Source organism: Eubalaena glacialis, chromosome 16, assembly GCF_028564815.1.
Source record: "Eubalaena glacialis isolate mEubGla1 chromosome 16, mEubGla1.1.hap2.+ XY, whole genome shotgun sequence".
Taxonomy (NCBI): Eukaryota; Metazoa; Chordata; class Mammalia; order Artiodactyla; family Balaenidae; genus Eubalaena; species Eubalaena glacialis.
Window position 1 is genome coordinate 534,095 of NC_083731.1, and position 18,983 is coordinate 553,077.

At 58.9% G+C, this 18,983-nt stretch overlaps 1 protein-coding gene across 1 annotated transcript; it reads left to right on the forward strand.

Moving 5' to 3' along the window:
• The first annotated feature begins 1,210 nt into the window (after positions 1-1,210).
• ADPRHL1 (ADP-ribosylhydrolase like 1) lies at positions 1,211-12,804 on the forward strand. The gene is made up of 7 exons (XM_061171039.1): positions 1,211-1,424; positions 4,021-4,185; positions 7,754-7,879; positions 9,331-9,471; positions 10,492-10,619; positions 11,875-12,007; positions 12,500-12,804. The coding sequence occupies exons 1-7, from the start codon at positions 1,211-1,213 to the stop codon at positions 12,655-12,657; spliced, it is 1,065 nt and encodes a 354-aa protein (XP_061027022.1). The 3' UTR covers positions 12,658-12,804.
• The last annotated feature ends 6,179 nt before the right edge of the window (positions 12,805-18,983 follow it).

The following is an 18,983-nucleotide window of genomic DNA, read 5'->3' on the forward strand; positions in this document are numbered from 1 at the left end:
GAACTGTGCCGGCCGGAGTCGTGCTCCAGAACCTCACTTTTAATAAGTGCTGTGATGATACTACCCGTTCATTTACCTTTTCTTTTTTTTTCTTGCCACGCCACGCGGCGTGTGGGATCTCAGTTCCCCGACCAGGGATCGAACCCGTGTGGAGTTGTAACCACTGGACTGCCAGGGAAGTCCGACCCATTCATTTAAAGGCATCTTAGTATCTTGTTATCGAAAGAAACTTAAGTTTTATCAGACGTGTTTCTTACATCCCGCGTGACGCCCTCCTGCTTGTCCTGGTCTCACGTGGGACCAGGACCTGGGGGACAAGGGGCCTGGGGACAGAGGTGGCAGCTCTCCTGACCCCTCTTTTCAAGTCAAGGTCCCTGGTTTGCAGGGGTTCCCCCCACTCTCAGCCTCAGCACGGCCGTGAACACCCTCCCCGCGGAACGGGATCGGCGGGAGGGCGCTTACGGTGCGTGAGCCTTCACGGCGGCGCCCTCGCCAGCCCCTCGGGGCTCCGGGCTCTGCGCACACACGGAGCGGCCGGGAGGCTGGCTGTCGGGGAGCCTTTTCCAACGCTGGGCCGCGGGGACGCCCGTGATCACGCGCGTGGCGGCTCCACGTGCTTTCCCCCTTCGCACGTGGCAGTTTTCTACCATAAACACGCTTTATAATCAACCAGTCCTCCGGAAAACAGAGCCGTGCGTGTGACAGCCGAGTCGCAGCGTGGAGGCCGCCGGGCGCGATCCCGTGTAATTGAAAGTCCCGGAAAGGCAGAGCCACAGAGACCAAGTGGGTGGGTGGAGGCCCGGGGAGCAGAGGGGCCAGGGGCTCGGGCGGGCCCTCAGTCTGGGCTGCGGGGAAGGTTGACACACGCGCGTGACTGGACTGAACGCAGTGAGCCCGACGGTGCGCGAGTTACACCTGGAAGCTCTAGAAACGTGTGCATCTCCCCAGTGCGCCGTGCACACCTCCCCCTGAAGCGGTGGCTGTGAGCCCGGCGATGCTCTGAGCCGCAGGTGCCCCCGCTGAAGAGCCAGCTCCGGGCGCACCACGTGGCTGCGGGCTGCGGGCCCAGACGGTTTCCTCATTGGTGCCGCCGCCCGGGACAGAAGAGGGCGCCTGGCCACTCGGGGAGGCTCCCGACGGCGACGCGACGACCAGAACAGAGGCCGGCGGGGCGAGCTGAAGGCTGGGTGCCCGGCAGCTGCCAGCAGAGATGGAGAAGTTTCAGGCTGCGATGCTGCTGGGGGCCGTGGGCGATGCCCTCGGGCACGGACACGCCTTCAGGGAGGACAGCGCCTCGGGCCCCAAGGTCCAGAAGGAGCTGGGAGAGGTGGGGGGACTGGACCACCTCGTGCTCTCGCCAGAGAAGTGGCCGGTGAGTGACAACACCATCATGCACATGACGACAGCAGGGGCGCTGGTCACAGGTGAGGCTCAGCCCCGGCGTGCCGGCGGGCGGGCGCGCGGGGTCCCGCGGTGAGGGTGAGCCCGGAGCCCGGGGGTCACCCGCTACCGCTGCTGAAACCAGCTTGTCACACCCGGGCCCCCAGCAAACCGGACGTGCCGGGGGTTGTGTTCCCACGCAGCCTCTCGGGTGACACTATCACTCTCTGCGCATCTGCAGCCTCAGGTTCTTAAACCTGGACTTTTCACTGTTTTGTAAACGTTCACTCGGCCGAGCCTCCGTCTCTAGGGTTAAAACCAACCGAATGGCTCGCTTCGGGGTTTGGAATGAGGGCCCAGCTTTTCACCGCAGGTAGTAAGCCTGCTTCTGAGTTTATTTCAACAATACATAAAATAATAAGCCAGTTTGAAATTTGGACCCATTACAGTGATATTTGGGGGGAATTACTTCTAAATTCCAATGAACTGTGGTTAAAACGCCGCCTACCAAAATAGGATTTAGCCTGGAGAGTTGCTACAGTTTCCCAGTTGTCCTAAGAAAATGCTACGATTTGAGAGGAGACAACGTTTCCTAAGGAGCAGGGTGATTTAGGAGCAAGTCTTACTGAGTTTTAGAGAAGCGGCGGGTGTCTGTGAGGCGCGGCTCCCCCACAAGTATCGAGTGGTGACCACATCACTGCCAAATTAGAACTCGAGGCGGCTCTGAAGTGGCTGGAATGTGCGTGTCACCACGCGCTCACCCCGCCAGCCGGTGCCAGCAGCCGGGCTTAGCTCTGCTGTCACCGCACAGGAATGCCATCTGCTCTGCCGGGGCCCAAGTAGCCGGGGGGGGGGGGAGCCAAGGCACCTCGGATAAGACAGTGTCACGGCAAGCTGGCGCAGCAAGCGTCCTTCTGAGTCTGCAAACTCCGAAACTGGGGGCAGCGGGGGCTGATTGTGCGGCTTTCAGGCAGGTTCCCGTGTCCCTCTGTGCCAGTCCGTGTGCCCTCGTGCTGGCCCTCGCCTGGCAGAGCCCACGGCGTGTCTCCGTCCCGTGCGGCGGCCCCCAGGACAGCTCCCGGCTTGGCCCCCGACGAGAACGTGCTCCCCCAGGGTGGATCGAGTCACGTCCTCTTGGCAGGAATAGGGCAGAATCTGCCCTGGGTGAGGACGGTGGCAGCGGGCCCGGTTCCGATGGCTGTGGGCGCAGCTGGATGGACACACGCCCTCCGGCCGGCGGGTCACCAGGGCGCGCTCGGGCGGGCCTGCGCCCCCAGAAACTCAGCAAGCGAACGTGTTTCCAGCTCCCTAAACATCCAAGTTGGAATTTCATTTAAGTTTAGTTTTCAAACAGCCCATCTTTTTTCTTTACTAACAAACTGCAGCCTGTGGAAGGGGCCTCGGAGCCCCCTGAGTCACAGCGACAGCAGGCTCTGACTGTGGCCGGTGCTGCTCTAAGTGCGGCGGCGTCATCGGGTGCTTGCGCCGCCCTGCAGGTCGACTTTATCACGAGGGGCTACAGACAAGGGAGCCGACGCGCAGAGTGGGGTCCAGTCCACACTCACTGTTTGGCGCTGAGTAGCCTGCCCAGCGTCACACCGTGAGTGTGGCCTGGACCCCAGACAGCTTCCTGCCTGCAGCTGAAGCACCGCCCGCCTCCTGGGGCTGCTGCGCACGCAGTACTGCAGGGGCCCCGACGGACAGCGGCTCTCCACGCGACTTCCAAAGACAGGCAGACTCCCGGAGGGGAGGGGCGGTCCCCGAGGCCTGAGACGCAGCCCCGCCCAGGCCGGGTCCCTGGTGCCCGTCAGCTGTGTTGGCAGGTGCGCCCTGCCCTGCACTGTCCAGTCTGCTCTCCGTGTGGCCAGGCACCTTGGGCCCCAACTCTGGCGGGTGCGTGGCCTCTACCCACCACGCTGTGGATTCATTTGATGGCAGAAGTGCTCAGGCTTTGCGATCGAAATCGTTGGCCAGCTCTGGCCTCGGCAAGTGACCGCCCTTCGCTGAGCCTTGTCTGGGAGGAAACAGTAGACAGACAGGAGCCTGACCCTGCAGTGGTGGACATGTGGGGGGGGCGTCACGTGAGGTCACCCAGATACAGGTCAGCCAAACCCGGTGCTACCCAGGTGACAGCCTGGGCGTCCCTGTCCTGTGGCCCGTGATCTCCGAGGGACTCGAGACCACGTTTGTCCCCAGAACGCCTTCCCACGAGGAGGCAGTGGGGACGGTGGGCAGCGGGGACTTGGCCACTTCGCTGACAGGGAGATGGGAGAGGGTCAGCTCCCCATACCCTGGACGTGGGTCCCCGAGGGCCCAAGGAACAGGCAGGTTTCGGGCCAGTCGGGCCTCTCAAGGATAGAATCGTGAGCCGTGTATGAGGATCCTGGGTTTTTCTAGATTCTGGTGTGTAACTAGAAGAGGCACAGCAGCAAACTACAACATCCGAAATTCAGTGAGATCCACAGCGCATTGTTCGTCGGCGGTCAGGTTTCTCCGGGAAGCCAGGGTCCTGTGAGCCGACCCCAGACTCTCCCTCCTCCTGGGGGGATGGGGCCGGACGCTGATCGTGGCTTCCCTTGTCGCTGCCCTCCACCCGCCCCTCATCTGACCCTGCCCCCCACACACCCCCTTCTGCCCCAGACTTCTGGTGCCTGGACGACCTGTACCGTGAGATGGTGCGGCGCTACGTGGACGCGCTCGAGAAGCTCCCAGGGCAGCGGGTAGACCCGGCCACCATCGAGGGCTGCTCGCAGCTGAAGCCCGACAACTATCTCCTGGCCTGGCACACACCCTTCAATGAGAAAGGTCAGAGCGTGAGTTCCTCTCCCTCTAAGGCCACGGGGCTACAGGGCCCCGCGACACTACCCTGCCTGTCACCCCACTGACCGGCCGCCCAGGGAGCCAGCCAGCCTGGGCGCTGGCTTCAGGGTCACTAGCATCCCCAGCTCCTCTGTCACCATCCCTGGTTTATTTTAAGGAACGTTTTCCCCCTGCTTTCCCTTTAAATGTGTTATTTTTAGCCAATGCATCAAGGAAAGCATACACCACCTGCATAAATGTCTGTCTCTGTGATGATATCATGTGTCCTCGGGGTGACGTTATCGTTATCAGGCAGCTGCAGTGTCTGCCGCCAGGGCCTCTGCTCCTGGGGTCCTGGACCCGCCCTCCGGGTTGACGCGGAGGGCAGACCTGTCCCTCTGGGTTTACCTTGAAGGATGCCATCAAATCAAATGTTACTGGCACATAAAGAAGCAGGAAACATGGTCCATAATAAAGACAAACATCAGTAAATCAGAACTGACGAACCCTGACACAGTCATTAAAGTTATCAGGTGAGGATATAAAATAGTGTGTATTCTGTATTTTTGAAAGGTTAAATAGAGACATGTAAGTATAAAAAAGACCTACATCACAGTTCTAGAGAAAAACACTACGATGTCTGAGTTTAAAAATTCACTGACTGAGATTAACAGCAGATTAGACATTTCAGAAGAAAAGATTCGTGAGTTCGAGGGCACAGCGATAGAAACTATCCAAAATGGGACATACAGAAAAAAAAAGAACCCCAGAATGTGAAAAGGGCACCAGGGAGCCACGGGACAAGTCAAAGCACTAACACACCTGTAACTGGAGTCCTTAAGAGAGGAGGGGGGACAAAAAAAGATGGGAAGAAATAGTGGCCAAATTTTTCCAAATTTCATCGAAAACATAAACTCACATGCCCAAGAAACTCAATAAATTCCAAGCACAAGAAACACGAAGCAAACTACACCAAGGCACATAGCAATCACACCGCTCAAAACTAATAATAAAGACAGGAACGCGTCTCCAGTACCGACTGCCAAGGCGAGGACGGCAGGTTCTCGTCAGAAGCAGAGCCATCCGGGTGCAGAGCAAGCGCCAGCCAGACCGACACCCAGAGGACGCCTTCCCGCGTGAAGGTCAAGTGGCCTTTGCAGGCAAACGAACCGAGGAGTTCATGCCAGGCGGGTGCCCAGGGAGAGATGCCCAGGACGTCCTTCGGGCAGGAGGACACCGCCAGTGGGGCAGGGAGTCGGTGGAAATGGCGAGGACGCAGGTGTTGACTTTTATTATTTAACCCTCTCTAAAAGATGTGGCATTAAAAGTAATAACGTGGTGCCGCAGCGTTTATCAAATATGTCAAAGCAAATGCCTGACACCCCAGCACGGGGGCGCTGCGAGGGTCGGGGCCCCATTCAGCCCTGAAGTGGGTCAGTGTCCCGCGAAGATGGACCCAAGGCAGCTGCTCAAATCCCCGAACAGTGACAGCTCGTAAGCCAGCCAGACACGAAATGGAACCCTTCCAATGACACTCGCCGGGGGAGCAGCCGTCGTGCGACCTGGGCCCTCAGCTGGGCCAGGCAGCGCTGGCCGGACGGTCCCCTCTGTGGGGCACCAGGAGGCACGGCCCTTGGCCCAGACGCCCCTTCCCTGGCAGGAGACGCCTGTCCGTTGTGGGTCCACATCCGGCACCACGTCTGCCCCGTGGAGAGGGGACAGGGCCTCCCCCGCAGCCCGGGAGGCTGCATGTGGCCCACCGCCTGGCCCGGCCCCGGGAGCGGGGAGCGGAGACCACACAGACCTCGAGTCCTCTCCTCCCCACGAGGAAAGCCGGCTCCAGCCGGTCTGCGCGCTGAGTGCTCCGCGGCTCTGACCCCTGTGGGCCCCTCCCTGCTGGAGCTGCGCCATGATGGTCTTCGCCGTCCTCCACCCGCGGGAACACTCGTCCGGGCGGAAGCGAATCTTCCCGCTCCATAACGTGCCGTCCTCTTAGCAGGAAAGAGAGAGAAGGGTGCAAATAACAGGCAGGACAGGCAGAAAACCCAGTACCAAGATGATGCCATCACCTCATCGTCAACCATCACAGCAAACGAGAGTGGTCTAAGGACCCCAAACAAAAGGTCAGACGGGACGAGGAAGCAAGTCCCACCTCTGTGCTGCTTGTAAAGGACGCACTTTAAATACAAACAGGTTAGATGGGAAAAGACGCGCCGGGTGACACTAATCAAAGGGAAGCTGGAGTGACTCCTTCAAAAACACCCAAACTGAAGAATGTCGCCAGGGGAAAAAGGAGGCACCCGTTCGTCGGGAGAAGTAACAAACCTGGAGGTTTATGTGCCTCGTAACAAACCTTCAAAATAGATGGGGCAAACACTAACAGAGCTGCACAGAGAAGCAGACAAACCCACAGTTACAGGCAGAGACTCGTAGCGAGTTCTCAAACCAATGACGTCATCTTTACCATAAGAAACTAGAAAAAGAGCAAAAGAGCCCAAAGAAAATGAAAGAAAGGAAAAATTGAAAGTCACAGTGAAAATCAATGGCATAGAAAACAGAAACATAATAGAGACAATCAACAAAACCAATAGCTGACTCTTTAAGAAGATAAAAAACTGATACTCTTCTAGCCATAATGATCAAGAAAAGAAGAGGAAAACACAAATTACCAGTATCGACAATGAGGGGGTGACGTCACTACAGATTCTACAGAAATTGAAAGGACAGTGAAGGAATATTATTAAAAGTTTGATACCAATAAATTTAACAACTTAGATGAAATGGATAAATTCCTTGAAATACATAAACTACCAAAGGTCACTCAAGACTAAACAGGTCACTCAGGTAACAGTAAATCTATGAAGGACCTTACAAGGAAAACTCTGGGTCCAGGTGGCCTCAGTGGAGATTCTAGAAACAGTTAAAGAAGCAATGGTACCAACTGTACACAACTCTTCCAGGAAAGTAAAGAGGAGGAATACTTCCCAAATGCATTCTTCTGCCCTCCTGACGACTCTGCTAAGAGAATGAAAAGGCAAGCCACATGTCTGTTTATATAAAACTCTACAAAATGCAAACTAACCTGTGGTCAGTGAGGAGGGCAGAAGGGGCACAAGAAAACTTTGGGGGTGATAGATATGTTTGCAATTTTTATTTAGGTGCCAGTTTCACAGGTGTATTTTGTCAGGACAACTTGCATTCCTTAAATACGTGCAGTTGATTGTATGTCAATTATAACTAAATGAAGCTGCTTTTAAAAAGAGGAAACATATCATTGAAAGCATACTGTGCATGCAATTCTCTCTCCTACGTTTTCCCAGAAGTAGCATTTCCTCATCCCATCAAAAATCCTGTTTTTAATGGCTGCATATGGCTGCTCCGCAATTTCTTTCCTCTCTTTTCTTTGTCAGGAATGTGGGCAATTTCCCTATTTTTGACTCATTTAAATGACCCTATGGTAAACATGGTAGCACATAGTTTTTGTACATCTTCATATGGTTCGTGAGAGCTAGACTGCCAGAGCTGGAATCACTGGCACAGAGGTCTAAGACCAGGTATCCCACGTTCCACGCAGGCTCCGGGTTTGGTGCTGCCACCAAGGCGATGTGCGTGGGCATGCGGTACTGGCAGCCGGGGCGGCTGGAGACGCTGCTCGAGGTCAGCCTGGAGTGCGGCCGGATGACGCACAACCATCCCACAGGTGACGCAGCTGCGGGTGGCGGGGAGGCGTGGGGAGGCCGGACGGGAAGGCCTTCTCCCTGCTTCAAAGTCGGTCACATCACAAGAAAAGCAGAACGGCACCGGTTCCAAACGAGCCTGGGGTCTGGCTGGAGCCCCGGGAGCCAGCGCTTCTGCCGGGCTGTCCAGCGGGGAGCCGGCCCCGCCATCAGGCCCCGTGGGCGCTGTGCGCCGCGTGCGCCGCGCCCTGGCCGGGTCCACCCCCACCCGCTGTGTGTCAGGACAAAGCAGGTCGAATAACAGCACCGCTCGGGGTGCGCCGGGGGCCCACACTCCGGGCTGCCCCCCCCAGGGTCAGGCTGCAGAGGGAGGGCAGGCCTGCTGGCCCAGCGCCCGCCCCTGAGACGTGACCGGGGAGCAGCCAGCTCCAAACTTCAGGAATGGAGAACCCTCCTGGGTTCTGGCTGAGCTTGGCTCCCGGCCCCCGAGGTCGAGGGTGCCAGCTGCTCTCGGTGACTGTGCTCCTTTCAAGGTCACCTGCAGGGTCCGGGCTTACTGGTGTCGCCCCCTGAGCTGCGAGGGCCATCCTGTGCCCTCCACGAAGCAGCCGACGCGGGCGCCGTGGCACCTGAGGCGTGGACGTGGTAAAAAACGCCGCTGAGTCCACAGCAGGCGCGGCCGCTGAGCCACGGACCCCACGGATGAGCCCGTCAGATCTCTGAGCACAAAGCCGTGTCATTCAGCCAGGCGGCAACGTCCGGGTGGTGGAGAGGAGTTTGCTAACCCCCGACTCAGCAGAAGTGAATTAAACACAAACAGCCTTCCAACAGGAAAATGTTGGACGTTTGGAAACAATGCCATGAGTACGAGAATTTAAACATCTAGGACGTTAGTTAATTTATTGCCCACTCTTATTAAAGAAATGTTGTTTCACATGTTTAAGAGCTGGGTAATTTATATATTTCTAGGCTGGTGACTAGGGTCGGACAGCACACACTTAATACCGGGAAGCACGTTTTAACTCCACTCTCCTTTGCAATTTTTGAACTGCCTTTGGAGGCAAGTGTCAATTTTTCTTACTTTTATTGCCTGGGAGCGTCGCGTCCCAGATCTGGAGCTGAAGCACCCCGTGATGGGAGGTGGGCGGTGGCAGGTGGTCAGGACGGCAGCTGGACCCCGGGCGCGAGAACCAGACGCTCGTCGCTGCCCCAGAAGTGGTCGCAGCTGATGCCTCCCTGGGGCCCCACTTCCCATGGCTGCTCGCGGGGCAGCTCGGCAGGTCCTCGCCTGGGCTTGGATCCCGTGCCCACAGCAGCGCTTGGAGGCGGGGACCGTGGTCTCCCCACCCCGCCGCTGCCCCCTCGCAGACGGTAACTGAAGGTCAAATTCGCAAAGCCCAGGGACACAGCGTGTCCAGCACCTGGGAGGGGGCGTGGCTGGTGCCAACTTTGACCCTCTCTCCTGCCACCCCAGGCTTCCTCGGGTCCCTGTGCACGGCCCTGTTCGCGTCGTACGCCGTTCAGGGGAAGCGTCTGGAGCAGTGGGGACGAGACATGCTGAGGACGGTCCCGCTGGCCGAGGAGTATTGTAAGAGGACCATCCGGCACCTGGCAGGTGAGCCCGGCCTCCCTCCCGACACCCTCCCCTGGCACCTTAGAAGGAGGTGGGCTCCAGCCACACCCAGGGCAGACTTGGACAGACTGGGGGGGCCGTGTGACAGGCTCACCCCTCAAAGGAGGCCTGCAGTATTGCCGGGCCCGAGGGCAGCGGGTCAGGCGAGCACAGGCATCCCCTCTGGGTCCTCGAGACGCGGGCGCCGCCCCCCACCCCACCCCCCCGTCACCCGCGAGCCGTTGCAGCTGCTGCTCCAGACTTCGCGGCAGCATCCTCCTAAAATGACTCCAGAAAAGTCGCTTCAGCGCCTCTGGGGCTTGGAGGTCAAGCTGCTAGTTAGGGATAACGAACGTCCTCTCTCCTGACTTTGCAGGCACAGTGTTGAATTAATAAAAATACACAGGTTCAGGGCTTCCCTGGTGGCGCAGTGGTTAATAATCTGCCTGCCAAGGCAGGGGACATGGGTTCGAGCCCCAGTCCGGGAAGATCCCACGTGCTGTGGAGCAACTAAGCCCGTGCGCCACAACTACTGAGCCCGCAGGCTACAACTACTGAGCCTGCATGCCACAACTACTGAGCCCGCGTGCCACGAGCTCGTGCTCTGCAACAAGAGAAGCCACCGCAGTGAGAATCACGCTCACTGCAACGAAGAGTAGCCCCCACGCAGCAACAAAGACCCAACGCAGCCAAAAATAAATAAAATTAATTAAAAAAAAACACACAGGTTCAGAATTTTCAAAAGAAGCCACTTAAAAATTCTGTGATTGCTGCCTTAGTTCAGCGCATTGTCAAGCAATTCTTTGGGTTGGTTTCGATCTCCATCTTCCTTGCTGGTATTTCAAAGTAGCTACAATGTGAGCATTTTCGAACTTCCGGAGCCATAGCTAAGGCGAGGCGCCAGGCCCTCCTCTGCCCCAGACTGGGCAGAGGGCGTGGGCTCTGCCTCCTCCCTCCTGCCCACTGCCCACGGCGCCCAGCTAGACGGCCGCCACAGCCCACTCACCTGCTCTTTGTGTTTAGAATACCAGGAGCACTGGTTTTACTTTGAAGCTAAATGGCAGTTTTACTTGGAGGAGAGAAAAATCAGTGAGGACACGGAGAATGAGGCCAGCTTTCCCGACCGCTACAACGCGGAGGAGAGGGACAAGGTAGGTCTGCCGGGCCGACATGGCTGGGGAGCAGGAGCTGTCGGGGCCGCCGCCCACCGCCCCCGGCTGTACGGAACCCCGCGGTGGAGGTGGGCTGAGGGAGCAGCTGGAAGGGGGGGGGCCGTGGAAGGCTTCTCAAAGGAAGCCCATTTGAAATGGACGGTGCTTTTATCTTTTCATTTTCTCTGATTATAAGCACGATTTGTGCTAGAAAAGTTGAAAATGTGAAAATAGTCCATCTCACTTCATCTCTTCTAGGGACTGGGGATAGAGGGATGAATAAGTCTGTGCAAACCACCGGCATTCCCCATGCTGGGAAAACCCCCTAGTGGCTGAAATCGTCGGGATCGTGTTTGGTAGCATAAGAGAAACCGCTGTAACTGCGGTTTAACCAAGATAGAAGTTCATGATCCTCATGTCAAGGGAATCAGAGCTGAGTCAGAAGCCCCTTGCAGTGAGGAGCTGAGGATCCTTCTGTCTGGCTGCTCTGCTGTTCTGCGAGCACGCCTCATAGTCCAAACTGGCTGCTCCCACTCCAGCCAGCACATCTGCATTCCAGGTGTCAGGAAGGAGCAAGGGGAGAGGAAGGGTCCACCCTTCCCTTTTTAGGTGCTTCCTACCACCCTTTCATTTATCTCTCATGGGCCCCCTGATGCAGAAAGACTCAGAAACACCGTTCTTCCTGTGGAGATGCTGTTGCCCCAAACCGACACTGACTCTGCTGCTAAGGCACAGGGGTGTGACCTGCCCGCGTCCACCTCCCCGGCCCTATCTGGCCCCTGCCCCTCGTCAGCCTTCTCCACAGACCCACAGGGACCTGCTCTGAGCCGCCAGCTGCTCAAGCCACCGTTGCCTCCCCCACCATGTCCTCCGGCCGGCCTGCAGCCCTGACCACACACGGCACCCCTGCCCGGCCTCGCTTGTCCCTGTGCCCCACGCAGACCGCACGTCACGCAGTGGCGCCTGGCCGTGCTGTCACAGCAGTCCCGTCACAGCACTGCAGACCCCTTGACGGCTGTCTCTGTCATAGACTCTGCTGCCCGGCAGCTGGCGTGTTTGTTTATCTGCGGGACGGCTGGGGTGAGAGACACAGGAAGCCAGTCTTTCCCGCTCAGCGTCCACCCGCAGCCTTGGGGCAATGCCTGGCACACAGGGGCGTCACGTAAGCGCACAGATGAACCCGGAAGCTCGTGCTCTAACGCACGGGACATGGTTCCCGGAGGCCTGTGCCTCTGACCTGTGGCGCTTTCTCCAGACCTACAGGAAATGGAGCTCGGAAGGTCGAGGGGGCCGGCGGGGCCACGACGCCCCCATGATTGCCTACGATGCCCTTTTAGGAGCCAAGGGCAGCTGGACGGAGCTCTGCCACCGGGCCATGTTCCACGGAGGTGAGATGCGCCTTCTCGCGAGTGTGAAGTAAGAGGCTACCAGCCAGGCCCTCCTGCCGGGCCCGGGCTCCCCAACTACACTGCTGGGACCTCCGGGTGCCCAGGTGTGGAGACGCGACACCTCCCGGGGCAGGGGGAGTGGAGAAGGGGCAGCGGGCCAGGGCCGCGGGCGGACTGGGGGGGAGGAGGCTGAGAGCCCGAAGCAGGGGCGGCGGGGGGGTGGGCAGCGCGTGGGCGGGACCCGCGGGAGGTGGTCGCGGGAGCACCGCCCGGGGCCGCAAAGGCCCGAGCGCACCAGGGTGTGCGGCCGTCCCAGGAGGGGAGGGGAGGGGACCCCCCTGCCCCCTTCCCCGGCACCGCCCGGAGCAAACCTGGGCTTTGGCTGAGGCCAAGGGCGGAGGCTGAGATGGCCCGGCCTCCTGGCAAGGGGGCAAGGGGGCGACGGGGGCCAGGGACCGCCGTGCAGCCCTGAGGGCCCGTCCTTCGTTCTAGGTGAGAGCGGGGCCACGGGGGCCATCGCCGGCTGCCTGTTTGGGCTGCTGCACGGCCTGGACGCCGTCCCCGCGGGCCTGTACCGCGAGCTGGAGCACAGAGAGACGCTGCAACACCTGGGCGAGGCGCTCTACCGCCTGTCCACGGAGGAGAAGTAAAGCCCCCCCCTCCCCCAGCCCCTGCCCAGCTCGCTCTGGGGCCCCGGGGGGCCACCCGCAGCTCACGCGACATCTTAACTTTTCCTCCCGATTGCAGAGGCCTAACTGCTGTATAAAACACATCATCTGTCCTATGAGAATAGTCTTCCTGTCCTGGCCAAGCCTAGTGCCTCACTGACGTCCCTCTGGGTTCGACAGCCTCCACCTCCACACACAGGGTCACGAAGGGCCTCTTGGACACTCGGTGTATTTTACTCTGTCGCGAAACTAACGCATTTGCTCACTGACTCCAACAGCACCCATAACCACGACGGCTCTGCTCAGAGGGCCTCCTCTGTCTGCAGGGCGCCCAGCGCAGTCTCTTTCTAGCTCTTAGACGTGCGGTCTGACACCTGCACGCCTCTGGCTCCCCAGCCTCACAGGGCCTCACCTGGCGCTGCGTCTGCGTCCTCACCGCCGTGTGTCCAGAGCAGGAGGAAGAGCAGCCAGCGCTGGCGCCTTCCGGGGGGCCCACGCGCTGTGTTTAAGCTCCAGCCCACATGTTCCATCTCGCTAGATTTAACACCAGCCTCTCTTAGAACGACTAACTGATGAAGCCAGGAAGCACCCTCCCATGTGCCGCCCTGCCCCGGGCTCGCTGACGAGGACAGAGCTGGCCCCGCTCCCCGTGGCCGGGGCTTCTCCACACTTGCTCTTGTTAAAAATAACCTTGGACACGAATCTCTTTGAAGTAGCCTCTGGTGTGAGTAAAGGAGTGGTTGGTGATTGACGTGTAACACGTGCTTTGGCGGCTTGGCTGGGCCCGTCTTGTGACCGCAGGCCCCGCGTGCTGAAGGCTTGCCTGGGAGCACAGCCGGGCGCGTCCCTGCCGGACACGCAGACACTCGGCCCCGAGGCGCCTCCCGGCGTCCTGGGTGAGGGGACGGGACGGGCGTGTTTTCCACAGAATCCGTCACTTTGCACTCCTCGGGCAAGTGTGGCTCCCGGCTGTGTTGGAGAGAAACCTTGGGCCATCCTGCACATAGTAACACAGTGGGCTCCACGCCACGTTTCTGAATAACTGAACTAACCTTTGCTGCTCAAGATGCTTTTCAGTCAGAAGAGGCAGAGGGGGGGACGCTCCACCATGTGGGGTCCAGATAGGTTTAGGGGGGCTGGGAGATTAATGAGAATTGTCTTCCAGGAACAGAACCCAGTTAAGGTAAGTCGACACTTTCCCAGACACACACGGCAGGTGGGGCTTCCTGTGTGGGGTCTGTCCCGTGTCCCCGGCTCTCCCTAAAAGCAGCCCTTCGCAGTCTGCTGCGCGGAAGGGAAGTGATCAGAGGATGGGGGCGGCTGGATCGGAGGCCACTTGGTCTCCACCTCAGTGACGATGTAGGAGAATTAAACCCATCCTGAGAATCAGGGAGTGAGTCTCCTTATAGACTGATTATAAATTAAAACACATGAATAGAAATTCACCAGCATCATAAAATAAGAGTGAAACTATCTCCCCATTTCCTTTTCCTATTCCAGAGAAATGCAAAAGTTGAAAAGAAAAACAAAACCATAAAAAGTAATGACGAGAATTCCATACCTACTCAAATTTTTTAAAATTTAACGCTTGCTGATTTCATTTTTATTAGAAAAGTGATACCTGCACACAGCTTCAGAAACTCAACCCCGTAAATGGGGCATGTGGGAAGCAGGGTTCCTCCAAACCCTCACCCCGACTCACATCACCAGGCACCAGAGAAACCGTGGGTCACGATTCCTTCGTGTCCTTCCAGAAAGTTCTCTACACATACGGCCGGGAAGGGGGGGGTTTGCATACATGCATTTGTGTGTTACACAAACACACACACACACACACACACACACACGACTTCCCTCCACAAATAGGAATTACACATTACATATGATTTGCTTTGGGAATTTTTCACTTGACGGTTTTCTGGATATTTTTCTATGTCGTCACACGTGTCCCCCTCAGTTTTTTTAACTCTTGCCTGAAACTCCATGGACGCATGTGCCATCATGCTGTTTTCCTCCTGCTGTTTTCCTCCTGCATCTGTGGCCACGCCCCCGTCTTAGCGGTGCCCGGCGGGAAGGGTTTGCGTCCCCAGGGACAGGTGCACGCCCTGCACTGTGGTGAGTTTCCAGACTTCAGGCCGATTTCAGTTAATTCCTGTCCCCAGACTCTTTGGTTAAGAGATTGTGCATTAGATTTCCCATCATTTTCCCAGCGTTTTCATGTCTGGAAGCCAGATGATGTCCCTCCCCCGCCCCCCGAGGTCGGGGGAGCCACTCGGGGCTGAATCGCGCGGCGGGATCAGAAGGGCCCCCTCGGAGGGTCCAGCAGGGTCCAGCGGCCTCACCACCAGGCGTACCCCTGAACCCGGGCCTCCTTAGCGGGAGGCTCCGCGGCGGCGCTTGACCGCCCCGTGCTGTGGGTTCAGGGGTGGGAGAGGCCGTCCGACAAGGGACTCCCGCTCCCTGACCGCCCCACCGGCCTCCCGGACCCGTCGAGGCTTCACCACAGCCCCGAATCCGCAGGCAGAGCCCTCAGTGAATTATGAACCCAGCACCCGGAGCAGACGGGATGGGAAAAACGGACCAGATGCCACGTGATGGAGCAGGAAATACCCAGCTTGACGTTTCACCCAAACGTGGGGTTTAAAGCCTCATCACCGAAATTCACCCCAAAGGTGGGAGTAACTCTTAGGTAAGAGCGCGGACACCGTGAGCACTGGAGTTAAAATCTCTCCCGTGTTGGCTCATTTCCAGTTAAGAGGTAGAAATACAACGCGAGCACCCCCGGATGTTACGGGGAAAAACCAACGTGGGGGAAATGGTAGCCTCGAGGCTTTCGGGGGCTCCACGCGCCCCCGTCACTAAGGGTGGCTCCGGCGCCGGGCCACACACTAGCCGTGGCTTCCCCTGGATGGCGCTCAGGCTCTGGTGCCCGATGACACCCGGCCAGAGCCCATGTCCGGCCCCAGGGGCATCTCCCCTCAACTGCCAGCCCCCCGGGGACGCAAACGAGTAAACACTCGCTGGCTGGAGCCTGACCACAGGGCCCTCTCAGAACTGCAGCCCCACTGGGGGCACAGGCCCAGGGGAAACCCAGAGACCCCCCCCCAGGGTCCCAAGTGTCCCCACTGGCCCAGGGCCATCTGTGCTTTCAGGGTGGCTTTGCTTTCTCCCTGTCCCATCTTAATCGTTTGTTTTCAAGTACTTCAAACACACAAAAGTCACAAAACAGCTCAAAGAATCCATATACCCTTCACCCAGCTTCACCCACTGTTACTGTACTAATACTGGGCCCTGTTTGCTGCATTGCTTTCTCTCCCTCTCACTACACACAGACACACAGAGACACACATAGACATGCACAGACACAAAGACACGCACAGACACATACACACGCACAGACACACACAGAGACACACACTTACACACACAAACACAGAGACACACAGACACACACAGACACACAAAGACACACAGAGACACAAATAGACACACAGACACACATAGACACACACAGACACACATAGACACACACACACAAAGACACACACACAGAGACACACAGACACGCACAGACACACACAGAGACACAGAGACACACACATACAGAGACACATAGACATACACAGACACACACATACCCACAGAGACACAGACACACAGAGACACAGACATACATAAACGTGCACAGACACACAAAGACACACACACAGAGACACAAATAGAGAGACACACAGACACACATAGACACACACAGACACACACACACACACAGACACGCACACCCAGCAGTAGTTGTCACTAGACGTGAGGGGAGTGTCCCCAGAACACTCTGCTATTTAATCTCAGGTCCTGAAGTAGCATCCAACCCTCAGGGCCTCAGGCAGCCGGTTGGATGGACGGCCCTCTGTGCACCATGACCAGGGCCAGGCTGGAAGGCCCAGGAGCAGGACCGCGGGCCCCGGCCCGGAGGGCGCCCACCAGCCTTTATCCAGGCTTATTTCCAGGAAACACAGAGGTTCAGGTTGTCAGACTCTGATTCATTGGCAAGTTTCAGCCGGTAGCTCCCTGGTCACTAAAATGTACAGTGCAGTCGATAGATGTGCATTTGTGCTTCGGTGGGGGAACCGCTACTGATGAGGGATGTGCAAGCTGGGGCCTGCAGTCAGCGTGAGAGCCGCCCGCCAGCTCCCCGCCAACGGCCCGTAGAGACGGGGGACGACAGCCTCTCCTCCTTCCCGTCTTTTCCGAGTGGAGGCGAGGCATCTATGGAGCGCCTGCTGCGTGCAGGCCCCGCTTGGCGCTGGGGGAGGGGTGGCTCGGAAGGTCGCTGTCCTCCTGGCCTTCGCGGCTCCACGGGGACGTGGGAAGAACCGCAGCCAGAAGGACACAGTGCGCGGATGTCCCCCTTCCGCATCCCGAGTGAGCGGCCGCCATCTCTGCCCCAGGCCGGGAGGACGAGGGGATGACGTGTCCCTGTCTCTGCCCCCCGACCCCCAGGCCCACAGCTGGGGGAAGAGTGTCCGTGCGACGATGTTAGGTAGCATGGCCGCGTGGCAGATGTGAACTCACTGTGTGTCCTGGGGCAGCACACGTGCTCTCGGGGCGCAGGGGATCGGCCTGGAGGGAGGTCATGGCTGCGAGTGGGGAAGGGGGTCTCAGTGCCGCAGAGAGTGCCCCTGCCAGGGCGGCAGGACGGCCAGCCCTGTGCCCCAGGAGACCCCGTACCTCAGCGGGGACACGGGGGCCGGGGGACATCCAGTCGCTGCCCCAGGACCCGTGCTGACGCGTGGTAGAGCAGGCCCAGGCCAACCAGGCCCTCGATGAAGCAGGACGGGCTGCCCCCGTGGAGGGGACAGGCCCCAAGAGGTGCTGGACGCTGTTGCCGTTCTAGGACATGGATGGGGTGGAGGACCTCAGCTGGGAACGCAGGGTCTGCGTCCTGCCCCACCGGTGAATGCCAAGGGGGTCCGGTTGGTGACCGGGATGGGAAGGGGTGTGTCGCCAACAGTGACTCTGATGTCCCTGTGTTTTCAAGTGACCTCTCGGGAGCCAGAGTTACTGACAGGACTAAATGAGGAACGTTCGCTGCAGCCCTACTGTTTAGATTGGCCCCTGAGAGAAATATGTTCCACTCCTGTCTTGGGATGGGCTCGGTCACGTCCATGCCGCCAGGGGCTGGACATGAAGCCATGGGCCCACCGGTCCTCCAGGCAGCGCTGACCAGGCCGAGATGGGCTGGGCCAACCCCCCATGATGGGCGGGAACTCTCATCCAGGCCCGAGGTGCCCTGGGTGCAGGGAGGTCCCAAAGAATGTGCTGGGCCTGCCTTCAAGTCTGGCCGGACAGGCAGACTTGAAGTCTGGACAGAAGGACCTCGCCTCCCCAGGGGAGCTCGCCTGCCGTCCACTCTGACTCAGTGACTTCGGGGTGCAGAGGTCGGGACTGTCACCCTGCGGGGGACACTAAGAGGCCTCACAGGACCAGTGCGGACAAGGCATCCGGGCCGCTGGGAAAGCAGGGGCATCAGAACCGGGTCCTGAGGGAGGAATAGGAGCTCGTCAGGAGCATGGCTGTGCCAGGCCAGAAGGCTCAGCGTGGGGAAAGTGTGGAGCTGGGACAGAGCACAGCACGGCCAGAGCTCGAGGGGAGCGGAAGAGAGCAGGGCAGAGAGGCTGGCGGGCGGGGGCAAGGTGCAGCGGGGGGCAGGCGCTCCGGGACACACCCGGCAGCCAGGGCCCTTCCACAGGTGCTGCTGTGAGCCCTGGGAAAGCAAGGAAGAGACAGTCTCCCCGCGCGGAGCCTGTGTGCCACTAGGGGGCCACGCAAAGCCACACTCCACGTGCTCTGTGCTGCACCCAGGCCTCAGGCAAGGATGAGGAGCGCACAGCGGGAGGCACCCCCGGGGATGTGCTGGGGGCGGCGCCTGGGGGCTGTGTGCTCAGGCGGGGACCCCAGCAGGGGACACGAGACGCCCGGCGCGCAGGCTGCTCAGGCCCTGGGGTGGGAATGAGCTGGGACCAGTCGAGGGCCAATGCACTGGAGCCTGGCTGCCCAGCGAGCCCAGGGCACGTCCCCCTCTGGCCGGGGCTCAGCACAGCCCGACCCCCTCAGATTCCCGGTGCGGCCTCAGATCCAGCTGTCATTTGTTTTCAGCTGTGGCCACCCCGCAGCCGTGCCGGCCCTGCCACCTCAGGGCTCAGTGGGCTCAGCTCTGGGTTTGTTGGAGGAGCCTCGTCCACCACGTCAGGGTCAAACCCACAGCTGTCTGAGGTTGGAAAGCTCTCGTTCCATCCCGGCCGTTCTCAAAG